Source organism: Coffea arabica, chromosome 1c (assembly GCF_036785885.1).
Source record: "Coffea arabica cultivar ET-39 chromosome 1c, Coffea Arabica ET-39 HiFi, whole genome shotgun sequence".
Taxonomy (NCBI): Eukaryota; Viridiplantae; Streptophyta; class Magnoliopsida; order Gentianales; family Rubiaceae; genus Coffea; species Coffea arabica.
In genome coordinates, this window is record NC_092310.1 from 5,611,699 (window position 1) to 5,627,572 (window position 15,874).

At 37.0% G+C, this 15,874-nt stretch overlaps 2 protein-coding genes and 1 long non-coding RNA gene across 3 annotated transcripts; all 3 read left to right on the plus strand.

Moving 5' to 3' along the window:
• Positions 1-1,767: 1,767 nt before the first annotated feature.
• LOC140038587 (uncharacterized) lies at positions 1,768-3,925 on the plus strand. The gene is made up of 3 exons (XM_072083972.1): positions 1,768-2,119; positions 2,216-3,465; positions 3,686-3,925. The coding sequence occupies exons 1-3, from the start codon at positions 1,768-1,770 to the stop codon at positions 3,923-3,925; spliced, it is 1,842 nt and encodes a 613-aa protein (XP_071940073.1).
• Positions 3,926-4,514: 589 nt separating this feature from the next.
• Positions 4,515-5,718, plus strand: LOC140038593 (uncharacterized). The gene is made up of 2 exons (XM_072083979.1): positions 4,515-5,237; positions 5,365-5,718. Exons 1-2 carry the CDS (start codon positions 4,515-4,517, stop codon positions 5,716-5,718), a joined length of 1,077 nt encoding a protein of 358 aa, XP_071940080.1.
• Positions 5,719-11,198: 5,480 nt separating this feature from the next.
• On the plus strand, positions 11,199-12,132 carry LOC140006155 (uncharacterized). The gene is made up of 3 exons (XR_011813800.1): positions 11,199-11,332; positions 11,416-11,498; positions 11,627-12,132. It is a non-coding gene; the product is annotated as an uncharacterized lncRNA (long non-coding RNA).
• The last annotated feature ends 3,742 nt before the right edge of the window (positions 12,133-15,874 follow it).

The window sequence follows — 15,874 nt, forward strand, 5'->3', positions numbered from 1 at the left end:
TGGAGTATATCGATCCATACCTATCCAACATCATTCTCTAGGGTTGCTGCCGGTTTTCTTCCTAGGTTTTCGCTTGTTGCATGGCAGACATGGCTGCCCTCCGGCATGTGCCTGGAGGGCAACCATCTTCGCTGTCCCCCACCTTTGCGAAGAAGTCTTTCTCTGCACTCTTTGCTCAGTCGGAAAAGCCCCTTCTCAATGTTAAGGCTACGTGCTCTTCTCATAGGGGCGAGCCTGCTATATCGTTTGCGCAAGAGGATCTGGATAATCTAACCGTTCCATTTACATTTGCTCTCGTCGGCAAATTCTCGAAGAGAAGGCCTAGCATGGAGGTTATACGGAAGTTTTTTCTGGCATTGGATCTCAAGGAGACAGCGTTGATAGGCTTACTTGACTCTCGGCATATTCTCATCCGTCTGGGGAACGAGGTGGATTTCCTTAGGATTTGGTCTCGTGGGATTTGGTATATTCATGGAGCTCCGCTGCGAGTGTTTAAATGGTCAGCCGCCTTCCATGTGGACCGTGAGCCTTCGGTGGTGCCAGCTTGGTTCCAATTGCCGAAATTGCCGATCCATCTATTCCACAAAGAGTGTCTCTTTCAGATTGTGAGCTGTTTGGGTAAGGCGTTGTTCGTGGACTCTGCAACAGCTTCTGGAGTGCGCCCGAGTGTTGCTAGGGTGTGTGTGGAGATTGACTTGCTTCGACCTCTTCCCTCGCGGATATGGATTGGTAATGGGGAGCACGGTGGTTTTTGGCAGCAGCTTGTACCAGAACGTCTTCCCCAATACTGTGATCATTGCTTCAGGCAGGGACATGATAGGAATACATGTTTTGTTCTTCATCCTACGTTGAAGTTGGAGAAGGTGGAAAAGAAGGGGGTTGCTGTTGGTAGCTCACCTGCGCTTGAAGGAGCCCCGCTAGTGTCTACTGGAAAGGAGACTGCCCAGCCTCTGGAAGGGGATTCTCCTGTGGCCAGCGTAGGGGCAAGTGCTAGGGGAGGTGCGGCAGCGCTGCAACAAGCCAGTTCGTTGAGGGAGAACGTGCTGCATCTGCTGGTGTCTGCTGGACAGGAGTCTACCCAGGCTAGCGTAGGGGCAAGTGCCGGGGGAGGTGCGGCAGCGCAGCAACAGCAGGTCAGTCCGTTGAGGGAGGAGGGGACGGCAGCAGGGCAGAGAACGGACGGTAGGGAGGGGTTGGGAGTAGAGCAGCAGCAGGTTGCTGCTGGAACTAGCGTGGTGTTAGCGTTTGCTAGAGTTAGCGAGGGAGGGGCGACTGACGCAGGCCCTGGGGCAGCGAGTGAGGGTGAGGAGGAGATATTTTCTGAAGGGCAGTTGGGGGAGGAGGATATCACCATGGCTGAGCAACGGGCTGGTAGCTTATCGCCACGAGGGCAACGGGTCCAACGGCATTGTGAGTCGAGCTCCTTGGTGATCGATATTTTTAACCTTGACCCGATTATCCAACAGGTTCAGGAGAAGGTTAATTTTGGGGAGGATATTGAGCTAGTTGAAAAACCTAGGCGTAAGGGTGTTCGTCCGCGGGTTCCAACTGATCGAACTTTACGCTCGAAGACTAAGGTGTGCTCTAACTCCATCTCTGTATTATCTGATGATTAATTTTTTATTCTGGAATATTCGGGGTATCTTGCGTACCCCAAATTTTCGTAAGTTAAAAAGAATCATTTCTGAGTTCTCGGTTCAGTTAGTGGCTATTTGTGAGCCTAAGGCTCCTTCGTGTGACATCCAAATAATATGTGCTCGTCTCAAAATGGATGGGTGGACGGTTAATAGAGAGGGGTCGGTCTGGGTGTTCTATCAAGCTGGTTTTCAATGTGCTCAGGTTGGGGAATCCCCTCAACACATGTCCCTCAGAATCTCTTCTCAGGTGTTGTCGGCTCCTGTTTATTTTTCCTTCGTCCATGCGAAGTGTACAGAGCAAGAGCGTGCTCTGTTGTGGTCAGCACTGCTAGTAGATAAACCGAGTGAGGATCCATGGTTGGTGGTGGGTGACTTTAACACCATTGTTAGTGCGGAAGAGAAGAGGGGCGGGTTGCCTTTCCGGGTTGATGAAGGCGTGGAAATGAGAACATTTATGTCCGGATCTGGAGTATTTGATGCAGGTTTCTCAGGGTCATGTTTCACGTGGTGTAACAATAGGGGTGGTAGAGCTCGAATCTAGAAGCGCCTAGATAGACTACTCTGTAGCCCGTCTGCAGCCTTAATGGGGTTGAATTTTGGGGTCAGACATCTGGGTAGGGAGCCATCGGATCATGCCCCCCTTCTTTTGTCAGCATCGACTAGACTTGATAACAAGCCTAGATCTTTTCGGTTCTTAAATGTTTGGACTTCAAAACTCGAGTTGTTGGATGTCATTAGGACGAGTTGGTCTACCTTTTGCCCAGGGCGTCCGTTGCAGCGGTTGGCGGCCAAATTACAGCACGTTAAACGTGCACTCCAACTTTGGTCGCGGGTGCATTTTGGCAATATTTTTGATGCAGTTAAGCAGGCAGAAGAGGCAGTAATGGCGGCAGAGGCTGCATTTGATAGTGACAATTCACAACACCAATGGCTAGCACTCCAGGAAGCAAGAGCGGTGATGAGACAATCCCTGGTCAAGAAGGAAGCGTATTGGAGGCAAAAAGCAAGAATTAAATGGCTTCAGGACAGGGATAAAAACTCAAGGTTTTTTCATGCGGTAGTGGCAGAGAGACGGGCTAAATCTGTAATACATCAGATTAGGAGTAGGGAGGGGGAGTGGTTGACGGATGAAGCTCAGATTTCAGCGGAGGCAGTGGATTATTTCACATCCTTATTTTTTGTCGAACCTTGTCCGGGGTCATGGCGCACTTTGGAGGTCATTCCCAAGATTATTTCAAGGGAGCAAAACGATGAGTTGGAGCGTCTTCCCTCGATGGAGGAAATAAGAGAGGTGGTATTCGCAATGGATGGGGAGAGTGCGGCGGGCCCTGATGGTTTCACAGGTAGGTTCTTTACCTTTGCATGGGATGTGGTGGGTCAGGATGTTTTGGAAGCCGTGGTTAGTTTCTTCTGTGGTCATGAGTTGCCGAGGAGCGTGTCTTTGACTTTGATTGTACTGATTCCGAAAGTGTCTTCGCCCCAAGACTTTAGTCAGTTTCGACCCATAAGCCTTTGCAACTTTGTCAATAAAGTTATTTCTAAAACCCTGGCGGCTCGAGTGGCAAAGGTGCTGCCAAGTATTATCTCTCCTCAGCAGAGTGGCTTTGTTAAGGGTAGGCAAATTTTTGATAATTTTTTGCTGGCCCAGGAGTTGGTCTCGGATATTCACCGGAAGAATAGAGGGGGCAATGTGGTCTTGAAGCTTGACATGGCCAAAGCTTACGATAGAGTCTCTTGGCCGTTCTTGCTCCAGGTTTTGCGACGATTTGGGTTTGGTGAAGTATGGATTGATATGATATGGAGGCTTATCTCGAATGTGTGGTTCTCGGTAATAATTAATGGAGCGCCTCAGGGCTTTTTCAAATCTAGTCGTGGGTTGAGACAGGGAGATCCACTCTCTCCGGCGCTCTTTGTGATTAGTGCGGAAGTTTTCTCTCGCCTGCTAAACTTTTGACTAGCTATCGGGGTTTTACGCCTTTTAGAGTTCCGCGGGGTTGCCTGCCTGTTACTCATCTAGCCTACGCAGATGATATTATTGTTTTCTCTAGTGGTTTGCGGCAATCTGTGCGGTTGGTGATGAAGGCGCTGGACGAATATGTCTCAGTGTCAGGTTAAAAGGTGAATCAGCAAAGGAGTTGTGTCTTGGCTCATCCCAATTTTCCCAGGGGAAGGAAACGGCTTATTGCGGAGGTGACTGGGTTTCAGTCGAGGGAGTTTCCGGTCAAATATTTGGGTTGTCCTTTATATGCAGGGCGGCGGAGGAGATGCTACTTTGCAGGGGTTTGTGAATCGGTTATGAGTAAAGTGTTGTCTTGGAAAGGGAGGCTATTAACTCTACTCAAGAGCGTGCTCTCCTCTATGCCTATTCACATATTCGCCGCATCAACCCCTCCTAAGTCGATATTTGGCATGATGGAGAGAATTTTTACTGATTTCCTATGGAGCTCCTCAGAGGCTGGGCCACGGTTCCACTAGATTAAGTGGGACCAGTTGCGTACCGCATATGACAGAGGGGGTGCTGGTTTGAGATCTCTAAAGCACGTGTTTGATGCATTCTCCATGAGACTATGGTGGCACTCCCGGCTGTGGCAATCGTTATGAGCTGAGTTCATGACCCAAAAATATTGTCCCAATCTTCATCCTTGTTTTGCCGATACCTCCCCCGGGGATTCGTGGACTTGGAAGAGGATGGTGGCTATCCAGGGTGTAGCAGAGCAACACATCCACTGGGTTTTGGCTAGGGGAGGTGTTAGTTTCTAGCATGATAACTGGTTGGGGACGGGTCCGTTGTGTCGTCATGTGGATACGTTTCAGGAGTGTAATGTCTCCGATTTTGTCGAACAGGGTTACTGGAACGTACAACGGTTGAACGAGGTAATGCTTGGCAAATGGGTGGGAAGGATTATGGAAGTGGTGGCTATTTCGCTGGACCAAGCTAATACCATGGTTTGGGCTCCTAGTATCTCCGGTGCATTCTCATTAGCATCAGCTTACCGGATCTCTCAAGAGGGTGGAAACAGCTCTTGGCTCTACTCACGACTCTGGCTTCCCGGGCTATCGCTAAAGGTTTCATTTTTTATGTTAAGATTGGTAGGGTTCCGGTTGCCGGTGATGGACAGGTTGCATAAACTTGGTATACTCGGCCCCTCTCGGTGTTTTTGCTGCCTATATCCATGTCAAGAGTCTATTGACCACATTTTCTGCACCGGGGTGGCGGCAAAGCGGATTTGGGGATATTTCGAAGAGGTTATTGGAGGGTTTTGGGATTCCTCTACGCTACGACACAAGTTGGTTAGCTGGTGGTTGAGGCCTACTCGAAACCGATATCTGCTATATCTGTTCCGTTTATTGCCGTCCTTAATTTGTTGGAATCTGTGGAAGATGCGAAACTCTTTTGTATTTGATGACCATTTGCGGCCCGTGGCTCAGGTTTGCGCAGCAATCTTCGGGGATCTCAGGGACATTTTCCTCTTGAAGTTTCAGGGACTCAGTACCCTTGGTCATGATTGGCCAGGTTTCTACGGTATGGTGGCTGGTCTGCATGGGGTTTCCAGGACCTTGGTGGTTCGATGGAGCTGCCCCGATCCCCCAGTGGTAAAGGTGAACTCGGATGGTTGTTTTCGGGGTAATCCGGGAGTGAGTGGAGGTGGGGGGGGTGCTTTGGTGCTCAGAAGGAAGGTTTCTTCTGGGTTACTCATGCTTCTTTGGGGAGATGACGAGTTTGCAGGCTGAATTGAAGGCGTTGATGTTTGGTGTTAGATTGGCTTTTGCGAGTGGGTACTCCAATTTACACTTAGAATCTGACTCTTTGGTTCTGGTTCAGATCATTCAAGGGAAGGCTCGATGTCCGTGGCGGTTGCAAGGGGACTTACAAGACCTGTTAAAGGTCAGCGGGTTTGTTAGAAAGGTATCACACTGCTTTCGGGAAGCGAATAAACTGGCTGACCGCCTTGCCAATGTTGGTGCGGATTCAGGACAAACTTTAACATATCATTCCTTGAGTGATTTGCCTTCCTTGGTGAGAGGTGACGTCTCCCTTGATCAGTTGGGTGTTCCAAGCCTGCGTCGAGTTAGGGCGTAGGTTAAGATTGCTCTAGCATTGCCTTTGAATTCCATGTATGCTTTCCTTGATTTTATCAAATAAATAAAACAGGTTAAAAAAAAAAAGTAGTTGGAGTATTCTATACGGACATGTTGGATATTTTTTAGACATCATTTTATGAAGAAACCAGTGGAGAGAAAAGTGTGAGATGAAAGACTACAGTCATGGTATTGAAAAAAAGTTAGATAATTAGTATTATAGGTGGCGGAGGAGAATTTATTGTAAAAAAAAACTGAAAAGGGGTGGCAAAAAGACAATTGAGGGAATAAGACAATCAATTTGCTTTTGATTAAAATTTAAATCTTGTACGTACTTGATTTTGATGTATTATTAGTAATTTAAACAAGGCTGCAATAAGTTGCTTTACTTATTTTTCGTTAAAAATATTATGAAATCAATTATTAATTGGTTTTGCCATATTGATGATGTATAGGATTTAGTATTGTCTGAAAATGAAATTTGTTGTAAATAACATTTACTATTGTATATATGAACAAATTGGATAATATATTTGAATAAATTCTAGAATAAAGTAGAGTTATTAAATTTTGTTCAAATAGGATAATGCATTATCTTAATTTATACGAGAAAGAGGACTAATATACAAAAAATGTATGTAATAGATTTTGTTCTAAATCAATATTAGTTATCCTCTTCTTCCTACAGTCCACAATATGGGTAAAATTAGATCTTGATTCTTCTATCATCTAAAGTGATTTTTTCTGCATTGTTTTCTTTGAAGATGAGCATGTAGTATTCGATCATGTTCCAAGAGATGAAAATCAACATATCATTTGGCGTGATATTTTACTCTTGAATATAAGTTTGTCAACTATCATCCAAATATCTATTTGTGATATCAAATTGTTCCTATATGTTATGGCAATTTATCATAATGATTGGTAGTTGTTTGAATTTTTTGAATAGTGCAAGCATGTCAAAATGTAGCTTTTCAAAAAAAAAAGAGTGACTTTGTGATAGAGTTGTATAAGTAAACTATATACTATAAACAATTGTATACATTGTTGGACATAATCCAATTCAATAAAAAAATTAAAAGGTACACAACTAATAATGGTGCAATATATTCTTAGTAACATGATATTTTCTGCCGGCTGTATTTGTCATTTATCATCTATTAGACTTTTTTACATTATATCTTTCTATTCTAATATCAATTATATAAAATATAACCTAACTACTGATTCAATAGCTGTAAAAACATATTCACTGGAAATATTATAAATTAACTTTATATGTTGTATAAAATATGTTCCTTGATTTCATTTATCTCTTGAAGAGGTAGGACAATTAACCAGTATAATATTGTTAAAGTAAATAGCAAATTTATATAGTCGTATACAAATTTGATGAAATCATGTAAATGGACCAAATATCTAACATTTTTCTTCAGAGATGAACAGAGATTTTTCAAATTCCCGATATATAAGTATTATATCTACGATCTTAGCACATATATTGATGAGAATGTCTGTATCCTCAACTTCCAAGATACTAACTAGTACACTATTGCCCCCTGTGGGTAGCTCGGCTGGGACTGGTTGTTTGTAGTTACAGTAAGGTCTTAGGTTCGACCCTCACATGCTACCGTTGTTGGATATCTTTGGGGCAAAACTCTGCCCAACTTGGGGGAATTAGCTTCCAGACCTGAAAAAAAAAACTAATAGCTATTCCTTTTTTTTTTTTGCTTCTTAAATTGATTTGAATGTTATCACACAGGTAATACAAACATATATGTTAGTATTAGAAAAACATAAAAATAATGTATATGATTTAATTTTTCTTATTGACTAATTTAACTTATCTTAAGAGTTGGTACCCTTATCAATCAAACTTCTATTATTTGGATATGTGACAATGGTGTAGGATTTCTTTCTATTTATTTCATCTTTTCGTGAAACTAGCTTTTCTGCTGTAGTAACTATGGCAAATAAAGGTCTATTTTTGAATAATGTTATAGCAGCAGTTATGATCTTTGCAATCCAACACTAAATGCACTTTTATTATCCAAAAAATGACATGTACTATATTAGCCACAAGTCTAATCGTATGTTGAATTATGAATTTCTTGTGTTATTTAGCTAGTTTCAACCACGAGTGTGCTAGGTGACACATAAATAACTATAGCAGTTGTAACTTTTTTAGTTTCCTTGTTAAGTATGAAAATAACCATTTTGTATAAGAATGAGATGGTAATACTATAGTTTATCATAAGCTCATTTCATAGTAAAGTTTTACATTTATAAATTCTAAATACTCCACACGCCATTTTTGGCTAGTATACGAGTCGTTTATTGAACATAGGGGTATTAGGTGTTGATCCTACAAGGAAGATTGTCAATTATCGATGGTTTTCAAACTCTTTTATTATTTAGACTATCACAAGTACAAGAAATTAAATCTACACTATAAAAGTAACAAAAATACATTAGAAAGCTTTTAGAGGTATGGAATTCCTTACTACTCTTACAAATGACATTACCGGTTAAGTGATGCTATTATCTTGGCTAGTTATGACGTAATTTTCAAATGTATGTGAAACCTACTCTCGTAGTAAATCAACTATACTTGTAACTAAGTCATACTTACTCTCGTAGGTATGAAATTAATTACAAACTAATTTCTTCTATGAAATTACATGAAACAAGTCACTAAAGCCACAAAGGTACTCCTCTACTCTTGTGAGTGAATTTCCTAAGTTTATCACTTCTTTGAACTAGTGTTAAATTTCAATTCACATTGCAAACTTGACACCTTAAGATTATCATAGTTAATGGCTGGTTAATCATGATTAGATAAGCAAAAATGATAAATAACTTGCTCAAAATAATATTATCAAATAACCAAGTAAATATCACTAGCAAAATATAATAAGTTCATCCATACTCTAGGCATAAATTTTAACTAAACATGAAGAATAAGATCCAAACTTGTATTATAGTTAAACATAAATTTAAATACAAAAGAGAAAGTGATAGGAGAGAAATCACCCTTGTCACATGAGCTCTAACTCTCCATCTTTGCTCTTCAAATCTTCATCCAAATCGAACTACAAATATAAGAAGGATAAACTACACTAACTATACTAACCTACCCTAACTAATGAACTAAGGAAATTCTTGTGAAGACTACATTTTTGGTGAGTTTCTCCATCCTTCCAAAGTTGTTAAAATGGTTTCCAAAGTCTGCTATTTATAGAGGATTCAAGAGCCAAAATGAGTTGTTTCTAGTTGACATTTTTAACTCTTGAAACTCTCAAAGGTTGCTTGTTAAAGTTTCCATGCTCATCTGATCATTTCCAGTCAGAATATTTGCAACAAAAATGGTCAAAAAGGTTGTGTGAAAAGAGCACAAGTTGCAGAACAAGTTGCAGTTGAAATCCACTAAAATGCGGGTAGAAAATGCTGCCTATGCCTGCGTTTTGACCCCCTATTTTACTCTTTTTGTAGGTTTGCTCTTTCTGGGCAGAATTCACCCTTGCCCTATTTTTAGTCCAACTTGAATTGATATTTTCTTGATGATTGATGTTGAACTAGCTCTTGTGCAAATATATGAAAGTTGTAGCTCTTTTGAGTTAGCTTTCCAATACATTCAGAATTATCCAATTTGGAGCTGTGTGGACCGAAAAATGACCAAAATACCCTCGATTGGTCATAACCTGGTTTCATCTTTCGACAATAGAATTGCACTTTAGTATTTCGACTTTTTGACAATGAAAACGATTAAATTGGACTTTGATGTCTTTATACCAAAAGTAGATCTCTTAGTTTCAAAATGATACAAGAATCACCTCAATCCAATACTTGTAGCTCAAGATATTGTCGAAATACTATAAGGTGTCAAAGGTGGAAAACTGCCTTTAATTGCATTTCATCTCTTGCACTTCATATTCTCTTTTTATCACTTCAAACTAGAGGTGTCAAATAAAACCATTTAACTAATTTTACCCATACACGTCCATTAATAAATGAAAATGGGTACATTAAATTTTTATATATGGATATAAATGGGTTACCCAATTATACCCATTAATAAATGGGTATAATTGGGTAACCCATCTAACCCATTTAACCCATTTAACTTACATTCCCAAACCTTTTGTATTTCCCGTTTTCACCGTCATCTTCTTCTCCGCCCCACCAGCAAGCCCACTGCTTCCCTCCCCCCCTTCTTCCTCCAGTGTTTGTTTTCCCCATCTCATCTCCCCGTCTTTGCTTAATAGAAGGTTTTTGCCCCTTCCATGTCCGATTCCTGAGCTGATCTCTGAATAAACCCGCGGTGTCTTGAAGATTTTCCCGGAGAATGTTAAGAGTCTGATGCCCACTTGGACTGCGTTTTCGCTCTAATGAAAAAGCCTGAGCTGAGTTGATCCAAGGCTCTTTTGGTATTGACATTTTGGTATGCTATACCATTCTTTTGTTTCTTACATAGGCCTTATATAACTGTTTGTAATAGCGTATGCAAATTTTTATTTAGTTAAGCTTGATTTTTCAGAGCTATATTACTTTGTTTGGTAACCAGTTAAGGTAATCTATGCGTTACTAGTTGTTGTGCCTTCTCTCTGAATTGGGCTAAGTTCACCCGGTAATCTGGTATGTGGTTTTGACAGTCAAGAATTTGATGTAGTTAAGCTTAACTTTGGAAGGCTAATAATGGTATAATTAATTTCAGGATTATCTAATTAAGTTCAGTTTTGCAGATTGCTGAATCTAATTAAATATTGCACCGTAGTATGTTACCATTCTTAAGTTTTTGGACATCTTGGACTGGTTAAATGATTGTTTCGCTTACCTTCGTTTGCAGATTGCATGAGATCTTATTTAGTAGAAAGCTCTGTAGATTTATGGCTGGACCAAATTGACATACTTGGTAAAAAAAAAGAAGGCAATAATTGTTAAGTGTGCTTGTCTAGCAAAAACAATCACTGTATTGGTTCTACCACTATCGTGATTGTGATCAATATTTTCATCCTAGGTGCATTTGCCTGCTTGACCAATATCCAAATGTCAAATTTGGGGATTCCCTTCAAGTTGAAATTCACCCTCATGATCCTGCGGCAAATGTCTGGATGGTTATAGAGTCTTCAAATGTTTCCCATGTAATTTTCATCTATGTCTGCAATGCATACGTGATATAATATATAAGTCCTAGCTCTGTTATTTTTGCTCATCATGTTGGCGGGGCCATATGATAAAAAGTTTTTCCACAGCTACACTTAATACTTCCAATTCTATTATAAGCATATTCCTGTAATTGCTTACCTTCAAATTTTTTTTTCTCTCATCTCAGTTGAAGGCTAGTGAAAACATGTAGTTCTTGGGATCAATGTTGCAGAAATATCAGATCAGGTGTACAAAATTGGAAGGCTGAGAGTCTTAGACAGGAAAATATCAGATAAGATGTACAAAGTTGGTAGTATAGATAACAGAAATGCTAGAATTGTGGTAGAATTGTGGGTAAATATCAGCTTTCAGTATTGGTGGTAGAATTGTGGGTAAATATCGTACTTCGCTCCTACCAGAAAATGTGGAGGTCTTGTTATGTGCTAGGGACTGGTTATATGGAGTAACAGGTATGTTATACTTAACCTTTCAGTGCATATGATCTTGTATTTTACTTTTTTGGTCACTTATTGAACTTTACTTTTGATTTCAGCTTCTGAAGATGAAGAAGATAAAGAAAGACTGAGTATTGACTTTGCACCTTTAGTTGCTAAACTTACTAACCTTCATGTTTAGGTAAGCTGTATTCTTATGATCATGGAGATTGTTAGAAATGTGGTGAAAAGAATTTTATCTTTCTGTCTAGATGAAATTTAAGCATCAAAAAACAGAACTTTGAATTTGGTTTTGGTTTTGGTTGCCAGGAATCTTCTCTGTTTTGTGTTGAGCCAGCAGCAAACTTTTAGGTTGCTATCTTTGTACTGTCAAGTGGATTTTGTACTGTCACTGGCACTCCTTCAAGCTGCTTACTATAGGCGTTTGAAATGGTCGGTTTTGAAGTCACGTAAGCTGGTCCTCGATGTTGTCAACTAAACTTGGTTTATTCTTCTCCTTGATGTTTATCAGAGGATTCAAATCAGGGAATAATATTTGTTTCTTGCTACAATATGTGTCTCTCTGCTGTGTTAAGTTTGTTCAACCTGCTTGGTGGTAATTTGTGCTAGCAGAGCAACCTGCAGTTATTATGCAAAATTGACACTGAAATTTTTGTAATGTAAGGGTACCTTTTTCTTCATTCACGTTCTTTTTCTTCATTCACCAGTGAGCTAGAGGAGTTTTATCATTTATGCTATGCAGTTGTACGAAGCTTGAGAAGCTGAATGCTTGTTATTCGTATTTATTGAAAATTTGTCTTTATTTGTATGCTAAATGAAGTGATTGCTAGTCTTCATCAGGATTTTTAACTATTTTTTATGTTAAGTATTTTTGTTTTATTTATTATATTTATTTGTTGGTTTTATCTTATCGCTTTATTTCCTTGTAATTTATTAATTTGATCATTTTTTAGCATCATCAATTTATGACAAATTTTAGCTTCCTTTCTTACTTTTTCAAATGAAATTTTAAATTTATAAACGAAAAAATACTAGGGGTTCAAAGTTTTGGATTAAATTTTTTTGTTAACTTTCATATTATTTAGTCCAAATTTTTAGATTCTCATTGTTCAATTATTAAATAATATGTAATTTTGCGACATGGCATGCGGATGGAAAAAAAATTGATAATTAGACTTATTTGGCATAATAAGTAAATATTTAAAATTAATGATGGGTGTAAAATGGTATAAATTGATAATTTAGTTTACAAAATGAATTTATATGAGCTTGTAAAAAATTAGAATAAATGGGTTATAAATGGATAATTGGGTTACCCAACTCATTTTTTGATTTATCCATTTATACCCATCTAATTAAATGGATATAAATGGGTTGACTCACTTATACCCATTACCCATTTTACCCAACCCAAATCCGCCCAAATCACCCATTTTGCCACCTCTACTTCAAACCATCATCAATCATTCAATTATCTTCTCAATGCACTCCATTTGAAGATTGAATCCTTAAACCTACAAAAACATAAAGTTTTCACCATTAAAATCCATAGAAATGCAATTTTACCACTTAAATCACAAAATGCATATTTTCACTAGAATCCTAACTAATTAGCTATAAAACTAAATAAAACACACTAAAACTAACTAATAAAACACACTTAAAACACTCAAAATATGCACTTATCAATGACTTATACACAGGTAACAGCAGAGAAAACTCTACAACTTTTTTAGAAAAAATAGATCTTAGGTATAAACACTTGTTTCTTTGTTGAAAGGATCTTTTAAGGATGCATATAGAAATTTGTATCAATCATTACAAATTGGTGGCTCATCTATAATGCAACAATGAAAAGTAATTACATATACAAGTAATAGAGTGAATAACAAAATATAAAAACCAAATATAGCTAAACAACATTCTTGAATTCAGTAGACTATTACTTCTGAAACACTTGTAATTAGTTCTTTTTTTGGAAGTAGAACCTGTAAAACATAAGAGATATAGAATAAATAAATGAATGTAAAATCCGTTTGCTAACAAAAATAACAAAATACAAATCAGTAAATACATAGATAATGAAACCTCTATCACAAATAGAAAATTTTGAGACATGACCTTTAAACTTTTCATTATATGGAGGAATTTTCAATGATAACTCTAACCTATCCAAATAAAAAAAAAATTATTAATAGACAGTTAGAAGACATACCATATTGAGTTTACAAGACATACCATAGACATTTCTCGAGGTCTCACAACTATTTGGCTTTTTTGCTTTATTGTCATTTGAAGGTATTGCTGTTATTGCCTTCAAATCGGCAATGATAAAACACACATATAACTAAAAGTACACTAAATAGTTATTTAACAAAAATAGGTATAATTGTATTAAGGCATAACAAAAGAAGATCAAACATTCTAGATTTGCATACAAACCAAAAATATAAAGTTTAACTAATTTACAAAATGTATAATTGTATTAGTAAAATTTATAAATATATCTGACTTAAGAATTGTAGTGACCTGACGATTGACTAGTGGTTTTTGTAAGAAAAAACCTATAGTTTTTTGCACTTGTTCTGAGCGGGGAAGAAAAAGGAACTGCTTTTCCTTTCATTTGTGACAAGTCTACCTTTGTTTTGCATGGCGAGTCTCCTTTTCTTCATTAGAGAGCATCACATATTGATTTTTGGATCTTTCACTCTGCTTTAGTCTTTTAGGAGTGTTCTTACCGCACTCTTCACTCTTCACTCAACTTAGACAAGCTCAATTCTAAATTAGATGGACACATTAATTTTTTTAAAAGGAGAAAACTATCTTATAACTTTAACAACATAGATAAAACTAAGATAAAACTAGCTCAATCTTAAATTAGATGGACACATTAATTTTTTAAAAGGAGAAAACGATCTTATAACTTTAACAATAGAGATAAAACTGATAACAATTTGTAACACAAATACAACATATGTAGAAACACAATCACAATCAACTAATAATGAATGGAGGCTACCAGGAAAAAAAAACAAAAAAGGAAACAAGCAAGAGATTTATAGTAAAACTTACTTATAAGATGACAGGAAAAAAATTAGGAATAAAGCTGGTACATAAAAGCATAACAAAAGAGGTACGTAAACATTTAGTCAAACTAACAGAACAACAATTACATGCAAGCAACAAAGACAAACAAAAGCTCAGAACCTCAGCCTTATTCAATCATGAAAAAAATTGAAAAAAAAAAAACTTAAATCCCTTAACAAATTTCATGCAAAACAACAAAAGAACAAGAAAAAAAAACAAAGAATAAGATACTTGAAGAGCAGACAAAAGTAAACATGAAGATGAAAAGGAAGTATGTAGATAAAAAAGGAATAGAAATAGAAATAGCTTGGCAATTTGTATATAGTATAGTCTTGCTTACTGCCAGAGCTATCAAATTATGATTTTCAATAGTTTAAAATAAATAAATCAGTGGTAAATTTTGAAAATATGCATGATTACACAAACAAAAAGGCATCTTATATATGGAAAATGGTAAATAACCGATCCACTAACTAGACAAGTGATTTGTCTTGCAATCACATCTTTCACAAAAATAATATTCGGCATTACAATTTAAAGGGTCAACCACAAGAAATTACTTGTAAATGGTAAAAAATCAAATGCGCAAATATGTGAATTGAAATATATTTTTTCAAATTATTGTATTATGATATTTCCCAAAGTGTACATGACATACAACCATTGAATTATGTGCATAACTATATAATTATATATTATACACATAATAATTAAGAAGATAAAAGGTATCTTCTAGAGCCAATGCAGTAGATAAACTAAGCACATAAATTTATCATAAAAATGAAATTAGGTAGCCAAATCTATAAATTCAATGACAAATTAGAAAAACAATTAACTAATGAAGCTAATTAAGCATTGAAAGTAAACCCAAAAATGACTAATTAATCATTCAATAAAATGATTGTGTCATACTAATTATGGAAAACTATTACTATTGTTTTCTAATTATGAAAAAGAATTATATATATATTCTTAATATTTTTGTATTCTCTTAAGAATTTTTTTGTCAAAATATATTCTCTTGAGAATTGATATAGATAAAATACAAATTACATAAATAATTTGTAGCAATAGTAAAACATAATTAATCTGCACTGACATAACTTGCCTCACCTAATCTACAAGTTCAAGATCTATATGTTCTAAAATTCATTGGATCGAAGAGCAATGCCTTGAATTGATTTATATTTTTTATGAATTTATTTTTATGAATTTTTAAAAATATTTAAGGAATTAAAAAATACTTTTTATACTTATAAATATTTCAAAGCTAAATTCCATTGCAGCAATCACAAAGAAAGCATCTTAATTTTTTATCTATTATTACACAAAACTAAGATCATTGCATTTATTAAAACAAACTCATCTTTTTTTATTTCTTGGCCTATAATTACATTTCAAAATACTTTTTAATAGTCATTTTACACTATTAAATCTTTTTTTAAAAAAACCATTACATTTACTGCCAAT